At 47.3% G+C, this 14082-nt stretch overlaps 1 protein-coding gene across 3 annotated transcripts in view; it reads left to right on the top strand.

The window, feature by feature from the left end:
* Positions 1–13880, top strand: part of PRKCQ (protein kinase C theta) — a 187617-nt gene extending 173737 nt beyond the window's left edge. For all 3 annotated transcript variants that reach the window (XM_047064849.1, XM_047064850.1, XM_047064851.1), the window contains 3 exons: positions 1406–1594; positions 9531–9659; positions 12637–13880. In XM_047064849.1, coding sequence (XP_046920805.1) covers positions 1406–1594; positions 9531–9659; positions 12637–12792 — 474 coding nt within the window. In that variant the 3' untranslated portion in view covers positions 12793–13880. The remainder of the gene's footprint in view (positions 1–1405; positions 1595–9530; positions 9660–12636) is intronic.
* Positions 13881–14082: the final 202 nt, after the last annotated feature.

Here is a 14082-nt window from a genome sequence, read left to right as displayed (position 1 = left end):
ACGAATCTCTGGAATTTTTTTTTTTAATCAGGCACAACTGAAACTCTATAGCCATTAAACGACCACCCGTTTTCCCCAAACCCTCAGCAACCACTGTCCCACTTTCTGTCCTTATAAATCAGACACCTCCAGGGACCTCATACAAGTGAATTCATACAGTATTTGTCTTTTCAAGTCCGGCTTCTTTCATTTAGCACAATGTCCTCAAGGTTTATCTAGGTTGGATCACGTGTCAGGATTTCATTCTGTTTTAAGGCTGAATAATATTCCGCTGTATGTATAGATCACATCGCTTATCCATTCAGCCACTGATGGACCTCACGCATGGCATTGGAAAATGTCACAGCTTGGTTTGCTAGGATGACAAGAGTCACAGGTACACTCTCTACCTTTCAACATTCAACAAGGAAGCCACTGAAAGCCCAGAATACAGTCTTTTCTGCCAGGAGAGTAGATGGATGAAAGGGTAGAAATCTTTTTAAACGTTAGGTGGAGGGTGCCTGGGTGGCTCAGTTGGTTAAGCATCCAACTCTGGGTTTCAACTTAGGTCATGATCTCGTGGTTTGTGAGTTTGAGCCCCCCACCCCCACCCCACCCTGGTCAGGCTCTGTGCTGACAGTGCAGAGCCTGCTTGATTCTCTCCCCCACCCCTTTCTCTGCCTCTCCCCTGCTTAATCTTTTTTAGAAAAATAAATGTTAGGTGAGATCCCAGACTTTAAATCCACTTCCCTAAAGGACAGACCAGACCAGTTCTACTCAAAGCACTGCTGTTAAGCTGCACATCACTCTAAGAGAGAGAATTTCTGGAACTGAAGTCTGCTATCCTGGTCTCTCTCAGCACACTCACTAATTCTGACTCTTTAATGGCGACCACAGATGGGACACCTTAGTTGTACAACTGTGGCCCGAGAGGCTTTACAGGATGGATTTAGGGAGATGACCTCTTTGGAGGTGTGATTACCTACTGAAAGTTTATGCAAAGTCTCAGGACAGGCTTCAGTAAAACACGTGGGTTTGGTTTAGTCACAGAACAGCATACACACACACACACACACACACACACACACACACACACACACACCAGCTTTCTTAGGTCTGAATCGACTACCCAAGTCCTCACATCACAGGTGGGAAAATGAAGGCTAACGGCACAGGCCAGTGGTTGCTCTTAAGGCCACAGGGGAAGGAGACTTTAAAACCAAAAACTGTTTGCTCAGTTTGGGCACTGTTCACTCATTTCTGCCGTCAGCATCTCAAAAGCTACAGTTTTCAGTGTGATCGGTGTTAAAACCACATACGGTCATCACCATCGACTATTTACTGAGTGGCCTTGAAAAGTTCAAGCAGGGTTTTCGCTCATCCACCTCGTGTTCATTAATTATGCCTCTGCCTCTTGGCCACACAGATCTTGCTGGGCCAGAAATACAACCATTCTGTTGACTGGTGGTCCTTCGGCGTTCTCCTCTATGAGATGCTGATTGGGCAGTCACCTTTCCACGGGCAAGATGAAGAGGAGCTTTTCCACTCCATCCGCATGGACAATCCCTTTTACCCCCGATGGCTTGAGAAAGAGGCGAAGGATCTTTTGGTGAAGGTAAGAAGTGAAGCCAAGGAGACTCTGTAGAATTAGTATTGGGTATTCTGATCAGTTCTCACATTCATTTCTAGGTTCTGATTTATACGTGGTAAACAATAGTCATCTTGAACTCGATTTAAATGGGATTCTCACCATGTATTTCAACTGAGGCACCAGTAGGATGGACGTTAGATACCAAAATGAGAAGATAAACATTCGTGTGCCTGGTTTACATCAGAAATGCCCAGGAACCAGTTCCATGACTCTTGAAACCCTTACTTTGAGAGGAAATTGGCCCACTGACAAGCCCAGTTTGTAGCTTAAAACTCAGCCTTTGGTTTCCCATCATGCCCATTAAGCCTACTCAGGCCAGTTCATCTTCCCCTTCCCACCTGGACAGAATGCACAACTCTGCAGCCAAACACAAACCTCACATCACCCCTAGGCCATAAAACACGGTCTCAGTTGAGAAGGTAAAACTGTTCAGCCCGTGAAAGAAGTCAGCAAGTCAACCAGATCTCTAAAGCCAAGACTTTTAATCCCTCTTCTCCAGTCAGATTCAGGGCTGGTGGCCACTCACTTTGGGAGAAGGGAATGTGGTCATGTTGTGGCCTACTGTGTCCTGTTCTCTTCCTCTCCAGCTCTTGGGTCTCTGCTGCAGACCAGACCAGGTTAAAAGCAGGGAGAGGACAGAGGAGTAAGAAGGAGAAACCGTTGTTCTTTAATGGCTGGGTGGCTTCATGCTTGGAGTCTGGTGGTTTGTGAAAGCCAGAACTTCTGTGAGACATTCTAGTAGGTCTTTTGGAAGTAAGAATGATCACCGGGGATGTTTTTGGCCAAAGCCCTTGACACACAGGCCATTTGTTTAGTCTGTTCCCTGGCCCAGATACTACACCAAACTCCATTTCACAGCATTCCATCTCACAGAGACCCTCACTGCTCACTGCCTGAGAGGGCCCCTTCAGCAGTATTTAAAATGCTGCAGATCACATCCCCTTCCCATGTCCACTGGAAACACTGATGCATCTTTCACCCTGTAACTCAGAATTCAGACTGTCACCATCCCTGCAGAATTCACCATCAAAGCAAGACTCACACCCCAGTCCACGACAGTCCAGGCTCAGGGGAGAATTGAGTGTTACAGATGGAAACCGGGCTCTAAGAATCACTTGCCATGAACCAGGAGCTCCCAGGGAAAGCCAAAGAAGAGACCTAAGCAGCACCTGAGAGCCATCATTAAAGATTGGGGTTATAGGCGGAGTCCTGGTTTCCCTCTGTTGAGGACGCAAATTAACACCCACAGTGTGAGTACAAACAATAAGTCACGGTAGTGCAACGTGCTCTTACATGTAATAACAACGACCAGCACTCACTGAGCTGTCCCAGCAACTGTTTGGATCAAGGAGATACACCGAGGTGATCAGGAAGCGAACAAATCTAAAAGAAGTGGACCAAGAGCACAGGTGTTTTGAATTTGGGCGTCTCCCATCTCAGCTGGCTTTAAAAATCATATAGGAAAATAATTTTCAGTCTTGCTGTCTTTATATTGAAAAGGGGGAGCAAAGAGTAAGACCTTTCAACATTAGAAGTTCTCGGTGGATTTTAAGGGTTTTTTTTTTTAACATTTATTTATTTTTGAGAGAGAGAAAGAGAGCGAGCGAGCGAGCGTGAGAAGCGGAGGGGCAGAGACAGAGGGAGACACAGAATCCAAAGCAGCCTCAGGCTCCGAGCTGTCAGCACAGAGCCCGACGCGGGGCTTGAACCCACAAACCGTGAGATCATGACCCAAGCCGACGTTGGACGCTTAACTGACTGAGCCACCCAGGCGCCCCAGTGGATTTTAAATCTAAAAACAATTACCAGGCCCATCTTGTTTGTTTCACAAGTCTACTTTTTTCTCATGAACTACCTGGATTTAAAGGGCACCCACTTCTCCTGCTCTAATACGACCGGCAACTTGTCCAGAGTCTGAGATGCTGAGGCAACTCTGCAGCCCTCCCTCAGGAGTCCAGTGCGGAGAGAGCCCCCCCAGGACACCCCGCCCGAGGCTGATGGCACTGCAAGTCTGAGCCACCTCAACTCAGCTTTCTGTTTCTGTTATCCGAAGAAACCACAAACCTAGAAAACCCTCGGAATGACCCATTAAACACACTTTCAATGACTGAACAACGCACCTATAAAATGAAAGCTGATTTCAAAATTAACCAATTAAGAAGATGACAACAGTAAAAATGATCAGGATTGGGATGGAAGCAGTGTTGCTTTACGCAAAGGCAAGTTGAGACATTATTACAGTTGCTGCATGGGTTGTACCCGGACTGGGCACGTGGGCTCGAGGTGAGGTAGGACTGGTGGGCTCCAGCTGCTGTAACAAAATACCACAGACTGAGGGGCTCACCCAACAAATTTACTTACAGTTCCGGAGGCTGGGAGTCCGAAGGCAAGGTCCAGCAAGGTCGGTTTCTGGCGAAGGCTTTCTTCCTGCCTTGCAGACAGGTGCCTCCTTGCCGCATCTTCACTCACACCCGGGCGAAGAGCTCTCTGCTGTTTCCTCTTATAAGGACTCTGATCCTATTGGATCGGGCTCCCACCCACATGACCTCATTTAACCGTAATTACTTGTCTCCTGCAAGTTCACTCGCATGGGGGGTAGGGCTTCGATGTGTGACTTTTGAGGAGACACGCTTCAGTCTCGTAGTGTGGGGGTGCACTGAAAAGCCCTGGGCCAACGAAACCCCCCAGAAGGGAATAAGGAAACAGCCCGGGGGCTGCCTGGAGGCGACCCACCTTTACCCCTTGATGTTCTGCGGAAGTTCAACAGCTATGCTTCCAAACCCAGTGCCGCCTCGGGATGTGGGGGGGCTCACGGCCAGGAGGGAGGGTGAAGGAGTCACGGGGCCAGGTGGAGTTCATCAGAAGTTAATGCTGGAAGTGACGGTTTTTCACAGGAGAGAAAGACGGTGTGGGAAGAAGGATCAGTTCCAGGTAGAGAGGAAAGATGACAAGTCACATACAAGGAATATTACTCAGCAAGAAAAAGGAAGGAACGGTTATCGATCTACAAAACAACCTGGGTGGATTGCAAGGGTGTTGTGCGGAGTGAAAAAAGGCCAGTCTCCAAGGGTCACATACTGTGCGTCCACTTGTGTAACCTTCTCCAAAGGGCACCGTGGAGATGGAAATCAGATTAGGGGCAGCGGGGCTGGGGAGAGTGGAGGCAGGACAGCGACTGTAGAGGGGGATCCCTCTACAGGCATTAGGGGAAGCTAGGTGACAGGGACACAGGACACCTGTACTAGCTTTTAACATCCTGTGAATTGATATGTATGGACTGAATGTGCCGGCCCCAAATCCTATGTTGAAGCCCTAACCCCCAAAATGATGAGGCCTTTGGGACATAATGAGGCAGAGATGACATAATCGGGGTGGGGTCACCACAGTGGACGAGTGCCCTTATAAAAAGAGGAAGAGAGAGCTATCCCCCCCTCCGAGTGCGTGCACCAGAGGAAGGCCATGTGAGGACACAGCAAGAAGGCGGCCACCTACACGCCAAAAAGAGGGTCCTCGCCAGAAAGTGCCCACACAGACACCTTGATCTTGGACTTCCAGACTCCAGAACTATGAAAAGTAAATGTCTGTTGTTTAAGGCACCACTCAGTCCGTGTCATCTTGTTGTAGCAGCCCAAGCAGACTAAGACGCCGTGATTGTTTCAAAATAAAAAGTTTAAGAACAAAATACAATGTAAGGGTTAATGCCAGCAAATACCAAAACCAAAATCATGTGCACTTTCAATAGCGGGAAAAAGATTTGCTAGAAGAATAGTAAATAAATCTGGCTGAACAGATCAGAAACCAAGACAAGTAAGAATAAAGAGTGGGAGAGAGTGGGACTCGTCGGCGAAAGAGGTCTTAAATCCACGTGGAGGAGACCGGGCTTATCCTTTCCCGTAGGTGTTGGTAAAAATTCCATATCCTTGCCCCAAGGAAGGTAGTCCTCTGCCATGTTCTAGAAGTAAGGCTGATAAAAATTAGTTTCCTCATGCAATTTGCTGACAAGAACATGGCTTCTAGTTTCATCTCTCCTCCTGGTTTGCTCTATAACTTAGGTCCCACTGCCCCCCTCATCCTTGAGTTCCATTTTCTGCAAAAATCAAAGGTAGCATCATTTCTGAGAAACTTCCTGTAGAGAATTATAATGTAAAACCCAGAAGTAATGAGTCCCCTAAAAAAAAAAAAAAAGGAATCTGTTACAGCAGCTGCATCAATATCACTCTCTGTTCCCTTTAGTCCTCACAGCACATAGATGCAGGTAGTGTACTGAACAACTGTGCAGAAGAGGCTGTGCTGCATCATGAATTGCAACTGGGACACCGCTGTTCAGTTGAGTCTTGAAAAGAAACACCCCTTTCTCCCTCATGTATTCATCCAGGATGTCCCGTCCATTTGTTTGGAAACGGGCGGAAAACGAAAGATCCCGAACAGAAGCACCTCTCCCTTCTGTAGAAGGATATATCTGCGCAGGGAATGAAGAGGGGAGAAGACCCCTCTCCAGGGACAGGGGCTAAGCGCTGGTGGCCCTCCTCAGCCGCCCAGCACGGCTCCCCAGCCCAGACAGTCGAGTAAATTCAAACAAACGACAGCTACATCCTGGCCATTCGTGTACGAGGTGTGCTGTTTCCTGTTAATGTAAACCGCCCTCTGACAGCTTCTGTGAACAAAAGCAAGTCTTTCTTCATGAACACGGAGTCCCTTGGTGCAGCTTCTCCAGCACAGAGCCGATGGCCTCCCGCAAGGTCACCAGACCTGGAAGTGGGGGGGGGGGGGGGCGTGCTTTGATGCAGGGGACAGAAGACAGTAACTCACTCTTGTGCAGGACGGGAAAGAAATCTGAGTCTCGAACATGAGGTCATGTTATATTCTCATTACATATTTTATCTTTGAAAGTATATTTTTTTAAATTTCACAGGTACATGGGTCAGTCTCAGAAGGCTCTGTCAGGATGCTCTAGATACAAACGACACATGGTCCTGGAAAAATCCAACAGGAAACAGCATGGTCCGCACTTGGCATAGGGCAATTACTTCTCCCTGTATTCAGTAAAGCCTTTCATTATAACTACGTGAGCTAGAGACACTCCCGCCTTCTCTCTCATCTTGTTTCATGAAAACGTCCTTAAAAAGTAGGGGCCAGTAAGGTGTGATGATCGTTTCTAGGCAAGTCACTTATTCCCTCTGCTTCTAAAGAATCAGTCTGCTTTTCCATCTGTTGGCCTACATTGGTGTTCGAGTCTACAGAAGAAAAATTTTACTGTGAATTTGGTGCCTTTTCTATGTGCCGTTATATATGCTGAAGACAAGATTCTGGCAGAAGGTGAGGCCTGAAGATCTATGGTCTGCATGTAATAAAGTAGAAAGACAACTTGCTCACTTATTTAACAAACATTTATCGTGCATCTACTTTGTGCACAGCACTGTGCTAGGTTCTGTAAGAAAGAGAAACATAAGTGGTGTTTGCCCTCCATAGCTTACACTCTACTAAAAAAAAAATACTCTTAAAAATACTCTTGGGGCAACCAGGTGGCTCAGTCGGTTGAGCATCCGACTTTGGCTCAGGTCATGATCTCATTCGTTCCTGAGTTCGAGCCCCACGTTGGGCTCTGTGCTGACAGCTCAGAGCCTGGAACCTGCTTTGGATTCTGTGTCTCCCTCTCTCTGCCTCTCTCTCTCTCTCGCTCTCTCTCTGTCTCTCTCTCTCTCAAAAATAAAAACGTTAACAAAATACTATTAAAAATGATAGACAGATACCTTCTTTAATGGAGGGAAGATATTCAGATGTCCTATGGAGCCCAGAGGAGAGACTAGAGAGGCTGTTTATAATTTGGGCTCTACCCCTGGCTAGACCTGTGATCTTGAGCAAGTTATTTAGCTACTCTGAGCCCCCGTGTCCTTAACTGATGATCGGGACAGTGATCTCTGCTTTTAGAATCTGTCTTCAAAGTCAGGCCGATACGGCGGAGGCATCTGGCACTACTCCTGACTCTCAACGCTGGTTGGAATCAGTCACGGAACCAACCATATGACAACGAGTATGAGTTGAAGGGCAGGGAGGGCTCACCAGGAGTTGAGGGAGTCAAAGAAAGCTTCACAAAGAAGAAGGAGCATAAGCTGAACCCTGAGTGATGGGCTGGGATTGAAAGCTGAGGTGAAGGAAATGGCAAAATGTGGGGAGACGTATCTCCTCACGAGATGGAGATGTCCATAGCGAAGGACAGAGGTGGGAAAGGCAGGTGGCGTATTCAGTGAGTAGACACGTCTGGACAGAAGAGAGGGTTACAGTGGGGACAGAAGGATGTGTGTCTGCAGAGGCCACAGAGAGCCTGGGATGACCAGCCAGGCTCGGAGGATGTTAGGACTCACCAGGGCATAGAGATGACCTTGCCTCACCCTGCATTCTCCAGGGGAGGAAATGGAGACTCGGAAAACTTGCACGAGGCCACGTGGGTAGGAAGTCTCTTGGGTGACAGCCTCATGTTAGTGGTTTTCTAACGGAGCTTTGGCACATCAAGTTTCCATCGAGAGACCTCAGCCGCCACCGTATGGTAAAGAGGGACAGCTGACCGTGTGGCTGCACTAGCTGGTTACGTGGGGATGCCACCTAGACTTTTAAAAAGATCATCCTGATTTTTAAAAGGAAGAAAAAAATCTCCACTTTGCTACCGCACGTTGTGTTTTTTTTCTTCTTTTGGTTTTGGGTTTTTTGGGGGCCTTTCGGTAGAGCCTTTGAAGATTTTCAAGTAGGAAGGTAACATAAGTAAGGCAGTGTTTGGAAACACATAGACTGGCTATTCTTACAAGAGATAAAAGCAAGAGCTCTCTGTAATTTAGTTGTTACCGGAGGTCCGGTCCTGCCAGAGCCTCGTGGAATATCCCTGTTTCAGAGACCCCACGGTGTCCTTATGAACACCCTGCAGCTAGAAGTTACTCTATAAACAAACATCGAGCTGCGGGATAAAAAGGGGTAACTATTTCAGGCACTTGGGACCCGTGACTCCCCAGGTCTCGTGTTCGGACTCTCCTATTCCGTACTGCCCTTGACCCGTTGTGCTGGAGTTTGAAGAGTTTCCAAGCTCCTTTCCTGTCCTGGCCAAGGTTCAGCGTGACCTCATAGTAACAGGAGAAGGAACAGTGCAAAGAAGAAAATATATCTGTAACAGACCAGAGGTCATTAAAGAGGATTTGAATTAAGTATTACTTTACCAGCGGGTTTGCAGGAAGCAGAAATGATTCTCACTACTCAGACGCCTTATCCAAAGCTGACCGTCAGGGACTAGCTTATAGGATATCATCAAAGCAACACTGTTATCCTTTGAAGGCAGCTTTGTAGGAAATCAAAGTCAATTAATGGGCGGTCAACTCAGCAACAAATAAATTGATCACTTATTCTCTGTTGTTGGGTTTTACAGACCACGAATCACTGCATACGTGCGTGTGCACATGTGTGTGCGTGTGCGTGCGTGTGTGTGTGTGTGTGTGTGTGTGTGTGTGATTTCCTCTCACGCACAGAACTGCCCTGCGGGAAGGATAGTTCATTCACTTTACAGGGGACGACACAGACTCAGACTCCTGCAACTTGCCAGAGGTCCCGTAAATAATACAAGGCAAAGCTGATTTCAAAACCGGTCTATATCACTCAAGAGACTGCATTTCTAGGGCCAGGAGCAAGGCAGCGAAAACCCAGACCCTGGAATATTCAGACGGCTCATTTGAGGGAGAGTGCTGTCACCAGTTTGGAGACAACAGTTGATACTCGAGAGTGGAAAAATCGGGTTAGAAAAGCCTCAAAAAGCAGTCTTTACCTCGTGACTTGCGCCTCACACACTATGAAATGCAGCCTCGTCTGAGGCTAACTGGCTGGTCCCCTGGGAAGTAACTGTTTTCTTTCTGCCGCTTCTCAGCTCTTCGTGAGGGAACCTGAAAAGAGACTAGGAGTGAGGGGAGACATCCGCCAGCATCCTTTGTTCCGGGAGATCAACTGGGAAGAGCTTGAAAGGAAGGAGATTGACCCACCGTTCCGGCCTAAAGTGGTAAGGATCCTCCCAGGACCATTTGGTTCCAGCTTGGCTCCCGGGCTGCCTGCCTGCCCCTCACCCCTGCTTGAGCCCCTACCTTCCCTCCGGGGTGCAGTTCTTGGAGGAAAGTGCTTCCTTAACCATAATTCAGGTTACCTGGCTGGGAGTGGGGGGGGGTGGGGTGCAGGGGGGATGTTACTCTTGTTTTGCAATATCTAACCTGTGCGATGAAAATGTACCTGCATGAAAAATGAATTGCTGGGCGCATGCCTCAGACGTAACCTGCATGTGCCAGGTGGCTCTCTGATGAGATACGGCGCTTTTGCACAGGATGCATCCGTGCCCCACAGTCACAGATTCTGTGACCCAAACGTGTATGCGGGGGATCTTGCAACCCTCTTTTCCATGGCTATTTATTAAAGTTGGCCTGACGTTTGCAAGTGGTTCACGTTAACTATATTCCCTAATGGCAATCGTTCAGTGTTACTCGGTTTAAGGAAAAATTACACTGGGGCTGAGGAAGAGACAAGTCTCTAAATTCCCAGGTGTATGCTCACTAGTGAAAGTCACTAACGTCCATGAGAAAAGGCACAATGACCTGTCCATGTGCAGAACCACCATAAAGCGAAGACAGAGTAAAGAAGGGACGCCCCAGGGGGCTCAGTGGGTTAAGCGTCTCTCGATTACGGCTCAGGTCATGATTTCACGGTTCATGAGATCGAGCCCTGTGTGAAGCCCCAGGTCAGGCTCTGCACTGACAGCTCGGACCCTGCTTGGGATCCTCTCTCTCCCTCTCTGCCCCTCCCCCACTCACATGCACGCACACGCTCTAAAAATAAGTAAATAAACTTACAAAAAAGTAAAGTGCAGTTAAAATGAAAAAGCTCGGCAGACGGATGTTGGTAAGCGTGACTGCACACAGCCACTGAACCATACTCCTAAAAATCGTTCAGATGGTCACTTTTAGGTTAGGTATATTTTACTACAGTTTTTACAATAAATAGTTTTTGGGTTTTTTTTAATTTTTTTAATGTTTGTTTTTGAGAGAGAGAGAGAGAGAGAGTGAGCAGGGGAGGGGCAGACAGGGAGGGAGACACAGAATCCAAAGCAGGCTCCAGGCTCTGAGGTGTCAGCACAGAGCCCGATGCGGGGCTCGAACCCACGAACCACGAGATCGTGACCTGAGCCGAAGTTGGATCTCAATCGACTGAGCCACTCAGGCGCCCCAGCACTTTGCCTGGCTTTTACCAGTGGTGACATTTTGCCAAGATATGAGTGTTTTGTTTTGTTTTAATTTTTAAATGTTTTTATTTGCTTGTGAGAGGAAGTGGGGGAGGGACAGAGAGAGGGAGAACCAGAATCCGAAGCAGGCTCCAGGCTCCGAGCTGTAGCACAGATTCCGACGCGGGGCTCGCACCCACGAACCGTGAGATCATGACCTGAGACAAAGTGGGATGTGTGACCACCTCAGCCACCCAGGCGCCCCTCAAAAAATAGTTGTTTTAATTTTTTTTTCAACGTTTATTTATTTTGGGGACAGAGAGAGACAGAGCATGAACGGGGGAGGGGCAGAGAGAGAGGGAGACACAGAATCGGAAACAGGCTCCAGGCTCCGAGCCGTCAGCCCAGAGCCTGACGCGGGGCTCGAACTCCCGGACCGCGAGATCGTGACCTGGCTGAAGTCGGACGCTTAACCGACTGTGCCACCCAGGCGCCCCAAAAAATAGTTGTTTTAAAGGGTAAGGCAAATGGTAGATAAATGCCAGCTTTACCCGTCCCTGGTCAGTATGGATATAAACCATCTCTACCATCTCCTGCATGGAAATGGCACAGGCTCGTGGGTCCCGAAGCAGAGTGCCTCGCTCTAGAAAACGGCCACTGCTGTTCCTCAGGAGGGGGGAGGACGAAGTGAGTGTGTTCCTAGGACACAACACTGTCCCAAGCTCTGGGGACGCGCTAAGGGTTCCACAGGCTGGTCTCTAGCACTTACTATTTGGACCAGCACCATCCCTAATACGTGGGTTAATAATTTGTGATAAAATGATTTTTTTTTTTACCTAGTTTCGCTCATCAGAACAATGTAACTCATGCCTCAACTTTCACAGTACGTTACAATTGACTTGATAGTGTCCATCTAAAAATCAGACTTTTGATCTACACTTTCCCTACAGGACAATTCCCAGTTCTGCCAGTAGGAAGGAATTTCCCTGACCTGTTGTCCAAGCAGCTATTTGTAGGCAGAGGCCACAGGCCATTGGCTTCACCAGCCCAGGGGCCCCCTTGAGGGGAGGGAGAGTCTCTGACTTTTAGTTATGCTCATATATATAAGGGTGACTTTTGATCATCTTAAAAAAAAAACTGAACTATACACCATACTAAGCAGTGTTTATAAATAGGTGTTTGTTTTTACATTTTTTTTTTTTTTTGTCTCATGGGCACCAGTGAGCTAGGTGGCTCAAGGGGAGTTTGTCCCCATCCATCTATGGAAGACGGTCCAAGATGGTTAATGATAAAATGAACATGGGTGGAGAAGCCAGCAGTAGTGAAGGATATTGATGTAAGAACAGGAATATATAATCTGTAAAAGTCCTTGCCTCCACTCCCATCCTCCAGCCCTCCCCTCTTCCCCCTCAGTTACCCCCTAAAAACTAAAAGGATACAGGTCACATCTGGCCCCGCCTCTTTTTCAGAAGTGGCCAATCCTGTTTCAGGTAAACTATTAACCAGAATCATTAGACCCTACTTGGATGTATGTAATGAAATTCCTTTACATGAATCTAAGTGTACTGTTGACAAGCTAATGCCTCGGGATCTTAGGAATGTTCCATGAATCCACCTATGACCATCTATGAGTGTTACTTCAGTTCATCTGCAATGCGGATAGCATGCAGTGTCATGTACACATGACAGCCTAGGTAACAAAAAGAAAGATAATTAATGCAGTGGCTGATTTTCTTCCTTTTGTTCCTCCCTCCCTCGAACTCTGATCAAGAAATCACCGTATGACTGCAGCAATTTCGACAAAGAGTTCTTAAATGAGAAGCCCCGGCTATCATTTGCTGACAGAACCCTCATCAACAGTATGGACCAGAATATGTTCAGAAACTTTTCCTTCATCAACCCAGGGATGGAGAGGTTGATATCCTGAACCACTTCCCCTGACACACGAGGGACTTTGCCTTTTCTCTGCGAACTGGTTCAAGTGACACTCCTTGGATTCCTTTTCACCTTGGAAAAGAAAAGAAACACTCAATAACACCGGCTAAGACCTTCGAGCTCCCCACTGACTCTGTATCTGCAGCAGAACCCAGCTCCACTCATTACAACGCCCTTCGGTGTCTCTCCTGTCCTCTCCTGCGGCCACCCCTGATGTTAGGTCATCACTAACCATAGTTATTTACTGGAACGAGGGTTCTCCTCCACACTGTGAAAGATCTGAAAACTTAACACTGCCCTAAACTGTGGCTCTTCACGTGGGCACCAACGGCTGATCGGTGAAATACTTGATGACGGAAGGGGGCACAGTGAGCACGGGCTTCTGGAGACCGAAACAGCGCGTCGCCTGGTGGGAAAGCGGGTTTCATTCAGCCACAGACAAGTAGCCAGTGACCTGTTTTATTCTGTTCACGTCTGGGGAAGTGTAAATGGTGATGGGGGAAGCCCTGGGTAGGTTTTTATGGGAATTCTTCACAATAAACATCGCTTGTGACTTGAGGTTTACAAATCCATTCATTCTGATTAGCCATGGCATTCTTGGGAAAGAGGAAAATGGAAAGTGAAAAGAGATCATGTCGCTGAGGTGGAGGGTTTAATAAAACACCTACTCTGGCTATCTTATCAACATAGATATTACACTTAGAGTCCAACAAAGATAGACTCATTTACTCCTGCCAGTGGAACCACCCCATCCACCCACTCTCAGCTGATTTCAATATCGTGGAAGCCACTCACTACAATCCTTTTCACGCTGTAACAAGAAGGGCATAGTGCTTCCAAGAGAAAAGAAAACCAATCTCTTATCACACCCTTGATGGTGAGTTCATGACTCATAAGTCTCCCTTTAGGCATTAGTCAAAATAAAAGACCCATGCATGCTACTTGTAGCAGTCGATCTTCTTTGATGAGAATTCTAGCTATTTTTAAGGATCTGTGTTGTTTGTATATTTTGATAAAATATTGTGACTTAATGACAGAGGTGGATATGTAAAAATGGAATAAAAGAAAGAAAGAAAGATGCCTCTTAATAGTTTAATTCCCTACTTGTCCCCGCAAGAACTTGGTTTTGTCATGGCTGGCATCAAAGTGTCGCTCGCGTTGAGTTGATGTTGGAAATTTGGGGAATCACTAAAGGTCCCCAAAAGAGTGAGAGACTCATAACTTTTAAGTTACTGTTACTATGTTCCTCTTTCCCTTCACCACGAGATCTCTTGGGAGTGAC

The sequence above is a fragment of the Lynx rufus genome, unplaced genomic scaffold, assembly GCF_022079265.1.
Source record: "Lynx rufus isolate CCGP_SWC_20201006 ecotype Redwood Valley unplaced genomic scaffold, mLynRuf1.p SCAF_7, whole genome shotgun sequence".
Lineage (NCBI taxonomy): Eukaryota > Metazoa > Chordata > Mammalia > Carnivora > Felidae > Lynx > Lynx rufus.
Note: the sequence above shows the minus strand (reverse complement) of the source record. Positions and strands in the feature narration are given on the sequence as shown.